This window comes from Buceros rhinoceros, unplaced genomic scaffold, assembly GCF_000710305.1.
Source record: "Buceros rhinoceros silvestris isolate BGI_N320 unplaced genomic scaffold, ASM71030v1 scaffold3645, whole genome shotgun sequence".
Classification (NCBI taxonomy): Eukaryota; Metazoa; Chordata; class Aves; order Bucerotiformes; family Bucerotidae; genus Buceros; species Buceros rhinoceros.
Window position 1 is genome coordinate 7,957 of NW_010412123.1, and position 7,619 is coordinate 15,575.

Genomic DNA, 7,619 nt, shown 5'->3' on the forward strand with positions numbered 1-7,619 from the left:
TGCGTCAGCTGGCAAAGTGAGGAACTTACTTGGCTTTGATTGTGCTCTTTTGTACGTGGGGGCCCCTGTGACAGAGTCAGTGGGACGGCTAGCTAACTGCAGGGCAGTGGAGTTATTTCTGTTAGTGTTTTGGGACTCGATACTGCCGACAGCTTCACTCTGCGGCTCGCTGCTGGGCTTTGGCCCCGGCTTTCGCTTCTGCTTTTGGGAGACAGAAGTGCTGGAAGTCCAGGCGGGAGGCAAAGCGGAGGTAGTGGTGGCCAAGTCCTGGCTGGAGCCGGTCTCCGGCGACTGTGTCACGCCATCGCTGGCAGCCTTGCAGCACTGAATGCCCTCTTCGTGCCCGACAGCCTGCTTGGACATTGACTGCGACAGCACCCCGCTGCAGCCCTGGATCTGAGCCCCGTTCGTCTGCGAGTACACGTTGCTGACCTTTGTGGCCTTCTGCTGCCCGTTGTTGTTACACACCTTATAGCGGATCATGAGGATGATGATGAACACAAGCACAGAGGCCACGATGATCCCACCAATGATGATAATCATGGTCCCACCCAGGAACTGGGACTGCATGAAGTGGCAGCGCACGTAGTCCTGCTCAGTGGTGAACTGCGTGCAGCCCACCACCCTGGTGGCAGTGAGCGAGGTGATCCCATCATCATAGATGGCCAGGACGCACAGGTCGTACGCAGTCCCAGCGGCCAGGTTGTTGACCAGGAAGGTTTTGCTTGTGGGAGGTATCATTCTAGGGGAGAAAGAAATCAGCATGAATGAACTCAGCAGACCCACAGGCACCTCCCCAGCTGTAGTGAGCACCACCAGAACTCAGCTCCTCCGGCCCTGCCCCTTCCAGGATGCTCATCAACCCCGCAATAGCTGCTGCCCCACACCTGGTGTGGCAGTTGTTGCTGCCAAGACCCCCAGCATGGCGCAGAGTGGCAGACCCCACCATGAAAATGTTCAAGGCCAGGCTGGATAGGGCTTTGAGCACTCAGATCTACTGGAAGGTTTCCCTGCCCACGGCAGAGAGGTTGGAACTAGATGATCTTAAAGGTCCCTTCCAACCCAAACCACTCTGTGGTTCTATGAGAGTGACCACATCAAATACATAAATTAAATTACCAAGGAAAGACAACTTTGAAGGGTGCAGCTGTCACACACAGCAGCTCTGAGCCCACACCAGCATGGACACTGCCAGACAGCACTACGAGGAATGCATTTACAGTCACCCTCCTCCCTGAGTTTTCATAAAGCTGAGAGCGTTAACATCCATTTGACTCATCTAACTTTACAACCTTTCTGCCAATCAGATTAGTTCAGAGGATTAGAGGTCCATTTGGATCACCTAAAAATAACACCATTCAAGGTAATTTCCCTATTTGCGCGAAGCAAATTGCATGAGTCTTTCCCGAGGCTCCCACTGTCGGCTGCCACGGGCAGGGCTCTGCTCGGCTGGCACGGAACAGGAACTGCCACTCTGGCGAAGGGGTTGCCCGGAGCCAGGTGCTGCCGGGAGCCAGGTGCTGCCGGGAGCCAGGTGTTGCCAGGAGCCGGGGGCTGCACATCAGTGCCAAGCAGCCTGGCAGGGCCCACACAAGCAAGCTGCCTTACCTGTAAACAAGGGAGTCATCGTAAGTACCGTTGTACTGGATTTGGAACATACGTATCCCAGGTATATTCCTCTGAAAATTGAATTTCAGCAGAACGGTCGAGGACGTTGCTTCTGCAACGACCACCTTCTTGTCTTGGCTGACTTTAGTATCCCCATTGCTACTGCTCGCGTTGGACCCCGACTTGGTAGAAGTGGAGATATCCGAGGAGCCGGGGTCAGGCTCGTGGATGTGGTTCGTGCTGTTCAGCAAGTGTGGGAGTTTGATGATGTGCAGGTCCACCGTCTGTGTGGCCTCTCCAGCCGGATTGGAAGCAATGCAGGTAAAGGAGCCTGTATCCTTCACCGTCGTTATAAGAATGTCAAGAGTCCCATTGTCATACACCACAGACCTCGTTGCATTTGAGATCAGTTTGCCCTCAGGTGAAATCCAGTGAATTGCTGGTTCGGGGTCCCCCCGGGCCTTACACCGCAGCGCTGCCCGCTGGCCCTCCAGCACCCGCAGCTCGTGGGTGTGCCGGGTGATGAGAGGAGGCTCACACAGGAACTCCTCCTCTGGGATAGACCAGAAGTACCGGCCGGACAAGAGCGTGGGAGAAGCACAGGTTTCCAGGTCATCTTCCCTTGAAAGACGCCTCAGCCACAAAAGCTCACAGTTGCAATGCAAAGGGTTCCCACCAAAGCTCAACGCAAAAGTTGAGGGGCTGATAATTCCTGAGGTTGCTAGTACCTGAGCTCGCTGGAAGAGAGGATCAGGCGGTAGCTTCTGCAGTTTGTTAGATGTGACGTCCAACCTGGTCATCTTGTGGAGGTGGGAGAAGGTCCCCTTAGGAATATTGTCAATCATGTTGTGGTCTAGACTGAGAGTGTGCAAACTAACCATCTTCTCCACTGCATCCCAAGGGATGGTTTCCAGGTTGTTGTATGATAAATCCAATTCCTCAAGAGCTAAAACATCATCGAAAGCTGTGGAAGAAATTAAAGTCAGCTGGTTGTTGTTAAGTATCAAGTGGTGCAGATTGGAGAGTCCACTGAACATGTCATTAGTGATCTTAGTCAATCGGTTGCTGTTCAAATGCAAAGCCCGCAAATTGCGCAAGTCGGCAAATGCGTGAGGTGTAATAAAACTGATTGTATTCCTGGACAGCGTCAGGTCCACCAGGCTGGTCATATTGGCAAAGTCTTTCCTTTTAATGTTTGTAACAAAGTTGTCTGCCAGCCGTAACTCCACAGTCCTCCTGTCAATGTTGGGAGGAACAAATAAGAGCCCTTTCTTGGCACAAAGGGTGGCAAGGTTCGGAGACAAAATCTGACAAACACAGCGCTTGGGGCAGATCTGAGCTCTCACCGCTATGCCAATGAACAGCAGAAACAAAAGCAGTTTTTCCATTGTAGATCAGGTTCAAGAGCCTGTAAGGGAGAGCAAACATCCGTCAGTCTCTGCACAATAAGCAAATGACAAAATAAAAAAGCAAAGACAAACTGTGGTTACGTCATGAAACTGAGGTTTATGTGACGGAGTGTCATCCTGATCTCGTTACCTGATGTCTCTGTCATTGTCCTTATCCTGACACAAGAGCTTCTATACTACCCTCCAGAACAGAACTGAGAGGTAGGTATGTTTGCATCCACACATATACATGTCCAGACACTACATACCAAAGACCACGCAATCAGAAGCGGCTGGCGGCACCACACGTGCCATCGGCAGGGCCCTCCTGCCAGAGCTCACCACCACCGTGCAAACCTCCACTCCAGGCACTCGGCTTTCAGCAGAGGCTCCTGCCCTCGCGGCCTGGAGTTACTCTCCTGTTATGCCATTCATGTTTTGGAAAGGAGGGATGTTTCGTGAGTGCTTCACTTGCTAAGCCAGAACTCTCAGCAGCCTCCAAACCATGGCAATTCAACGGGTTTATAGCCATCTCCACCAGACATTCAAGCTTTCCATGCAATTTACAGAATAAACTCAAAAGGAGCTAATTTTACATCATTCAAAACCCAAAAATGCAAAAATAACAGCAACAACAAAAAAAGCCCCCCCAACAACAGGGATCTAAATAAAAATGGAACATGTGCTAATTTTAGATCATCACTGCTTTCCCGGCTGCCACATCCAGCAGCACTGCTCTCCTCTCCAAGAAAGCCTGACAGTTCAATTAGCCTTATCTCCTACATTGCCACATCCAGCATCCTCAGAGAGTATGGAAACGAGGCGGATAACAACAGCGCCCACACCAGCGAGATGAAGTCATCTATCAGTGACGAAGCCAAAAGCTGTGAGGGATGGTGGACGCTCCCTACGGAGCCGGCGGCAGGAGGGAGCACAGCCCTTCAGAGAAGCGCCCGTGGGTCTGAGAGGAAACCTATACAGCCGTCGGCAACAGATCTCGGAGGGACTCCGTGTCGGAAACGGAGCACTCAGCTCCCCTCAGGACTGGTAAAATTATGTGAGTACAGGTCAGATTACGCAAACGTATTATCACCCCAGAAATGTACTAATGAAACTCATTCAAATACAAAGCTCAAAGAAAATCAAGTTTCACACAAGCAGGAGTCTTTAATTGTCACGGATATTTAAAGACATCTAACACCAGAACAATAACTACTGCTCTTATTGTCCAGCCTGTCCATCCGTACCCATCCACTGCACCACGCAGACTGTGGCACGGGAGCCAACAAGTTGCAAAAAGGATGAGTGAAGACACCAGCCTCTAAACCCTGCTCTTCAGCACTGCCCATTTTTTCCTGATACTTCTGGGAACTGTAAGTTTTCATGACTACTGGCTGCAACGTGTGAGTCCCCTCTGCAGAAGAAACCTGAGTACACTCCTGCAGGCACGGCCTCTCGGGACTGCAGTGCTGTCATCACGGTTCCTGCTGCCACCACTTGGGGCAGAAGGCGAGCTTCGCAGGCAGCGTTCAAAGACATTTTGTGGATTCGGTTTCACCTGGCCCATGCCAGCGCTGCAGGTCAGGGTGGTCCTGCAGGTGAAACGGACTTAGAAGAGAACAGCGATGCCAAGTCACGGAGGAGGAAGCACGGCAGAGCAAACTGCAGCTTCAATCCCAAACCCCATCGGTGACGCCCAGACACGGCAGCTGAAGTCACAGCATGGGCTGTCACTCAGCCCTTCCAGGCTGGACTCTTCTCTTTTAATCTTGGTGTGGCACGTATCAGATTTGAGGGGACTCGGCAGCTCAGGACAGCAGCAGCACGACCACCGGGGTCCCCAGACAGTCTCGGCTGAAGACACCACGCTCATTTAGATTTGCTAACTTAATACTGCTAGTTTAGATTTGTAGCTGTGATTAAAGCCACATGCTTCGATTCAGCCAAGTTCACCTGAAGAGCTATACAAGATTAAAACCAAATCAGCAAGGTGCATTTACAGGTCTGGACATCCTGATACAAGATGAAATGGTGAAGTAAGGAGATGCAGACTTAAAACACAGCTGGAACGGAAGGACAAGGTTACGACGAGGTTACTCACCAGCGGATGCAGTTTTTGGGGACTTTAGGAGAGCTTTTAATACTGTCTCTGATGGTACCCTCTGGACAAACCGCCCAGCAAACAGTGAGAGCTGGACACAATGCAAGAGGTGAACGCTAGGCTGAAGGGTTGGGCTCAAAGGGTTGTAGTAAACAGGGCAAGACCTGGCTGATGGCCAGTCACGAGTGGTGTCCCCCAGGTCTAGGGTCAGTCCTCTCCAGAGTTTGTATCAGCAACCTGGACAGGGGGGTGAATATACACCACGTACGCCTGCCAACAGCACTAAATTAGCAGGCAGCAAGTCCCTCGAGGGCAGAGGATGCTTATAGAGAGGTCTTGGTGGATCAGAGCACTGGGCAACCACCAGCCCTTTCGACATTGTAACGAGGACAAATGCGGATTCAGTGTCTGGGACCCGATCTGTCTGCCTGTCCTTTCTCAACACCCCTCTGTGGCTGCAGCTTCACAGCCCTAGGCAGGGTCAGCCCCGAGCAGGGCAGGCAGCTGCCCACTTGCCAAGGCAGCAGGAGGAGGAGGAGGCCATCCCCACCTGGACAGCCTCCAGGACCCAGCCGGTCATGATTTCCCAAGGAGGCAGACCCGAATCAGACACCTCTGCAGGGGTTTGTTGGGCAAAGTCTGGCACTGGGGCATGGTCAGAGTGACCCCAACCCACCCAGGGTCCAAAATCTCTTGCCCAGCACCCCCAGGGTGATGCACCCGCAGTGCCTGCATGCTCCTCAAAGGTGCCTGGTCAGCAGCAGGCTGTGAAAATAAATGACCACCCACCAGTTCTAGCAACAAACTGAGGTCATGTAAAGAGCTAATGAACTCGAAATTTCTGCCTGGAGTTGATCCAAGAGATGCGGGAATGAAATGTCACATATGTCAGGCCAAGATTTCGTCTTTGTCCTGATGTGGTGCTTGCTGGGGGTTTTTTTGCCCCCATCTTCTTTGGGAGCAATAGGTTTTATGTCATTTAGTGCAGCATCTGTCGATGTGCCTATCCTACAGAGGGAAGCAGCGGGATCCAGAAGACAGTAATCAATTAGTAAGTGATTTCCACGGCGTACAATTGTGTTCAGATGGTAGGTGCTACACCAAGGCAGAGCGCTGGGAAAACCCAGTGCAGCACACGGGGGGCTGTTATAGCCAGCTGCTAATACCGTGCCTGGCTCAGCCACAATTTGTCATCACTAAGGTCATGACAGCAGCTATTGACTGCCTTTCCTACCCCTCCAGGCCTCAGCAGAAGTTGTGATTTTCAAGGTCTTTGCAAATGAAATTTCATGGTGGAAGAAAAAAATAATCTAGAAACATGATATTCACCTGCTGGGGATGAAGGATGGGGAAATAGCTGACACCAGTCACCAAAGGCATCCTGCAGCCATGCTGAACTAGGTGCATATAAATGAAGACGCGGTGATATATGGCACACCAGCTGCTGAAACTACTTAGGCAGAGAACAAGGTGCTTCAATTTCACAAAGGTCAATGGTTTGTAAACACGCCTGAGTGTTTTGCTGAATCAGAAACAAAGCACTTAAGAAAACAGAAACACTCAGATCCAAGAACCTCACCCAGAGGTTTCCTCAGGGCTGTGCTGGCCGCCCAGCCACTGCACGGGACAGGAACGTGGGCGAGGACCAGGGGCCAATACCATGGTCTCTCACCCCAGTGGCATGCATGGGGGGCTCCACCAGCCACAACGCCTCTCACGCTGGCGAGAAGCAACATCTCCAACTGAGGCAGCAAGGAGCCCTCAGCTGCAAGGCAGCTCCTCCTGAGGTCCAGCTGCCTCTCTGCTCTGGGGGGATGACATGCTGGTTTGGTTCTCTGGCACCTGTACTACTTGCTGTAGGACTGAACAGGTCAGTCACCATGGGTGACTCCATGCTACAGAGGAAAGACTGCAGCCCAGTCTTTGCCAAAGGACTTCAAACTCTGCAACAAGCACAGCTGCACTCGCTCGAACCTCTGGGAATTTTAAAAGCTACAGGACATCAAATGGTGCCTGCTCCAGGGCCTCCTTCGGTGCAGCTAGTGCTGCACGGAGATGTATGCTCCAGGGGTCACGTCCCCCGGTAAATAACGAAGTGCAGCCCGGCGTTGGAGGCAGCCTGGCTAATGAGCTGTTTCATGTAGCTGTTCTCATTTTCCTCCAACCTCAAGCCGCAAACAATAGATGCGCAAAGCAATGCATTCTGGAAGGCAATTCTTCTCCCCATAATGAGGACTAAACTGGCAAGATTAAAGCGAACAATAACGATTATTTTAATTAAAGAGATTTCTAGAGAAAGCAGGACTGGTATCAGTAAGCCCTAGACCACACCACATGCTCAGCAAAGAGAGCAAAGCGTCTGCCGTTCTCAAAGCCGACGGCAGGACACGGTGACAAAAATAACGAGTGAGGCAACCCCTGCCCAGGAGCTCATGGGTGTCTGCACGCCTTCCCCGGAATGTGCAGAAAGGGGGGCAGCAGCCAGGGAGGCACTTGGCAGCGGCTCCCGCAGCAGAGACAGC

The 7,619-nt window shown here is 51.9% G+C and overlaps 1 protein-coding gene across 2 annotated transcripts in view; it reads right to left on the minus strand.

Moving 5' to 3' along the window:
• Positions 1 to 2,996, minus strand: part of LRFN5 (leucine rich repeat and fibronectin type III domain containing 5) — a 10,222-nt gene extending 7,226 nt beyond the window's left edge. The window contains exons 1-2 of one of the 2 annotated variants that reach the window (XM_010136246.1): positions 1,609 to 2,996; positions 30 to 742 (exon numbers count right to left, since the gene is read on the minus strand). In XM_010136246.1, coding sequence (XP_010134548.1) covers positions 30 to 742; positions 1,609 to 2,996 — 2,101 coding nt within the window. Of the gene's footprint in view, positions 1 to 25; positions 743 to 1,608 lie in introns of both variants that reach the window. The other variant, XM_010136245.1, reaches the window with a different exon arrangement.
• Between the last annotated feature and the right edge of the window lie 4,623 nt (positions 2,997 to 7,619).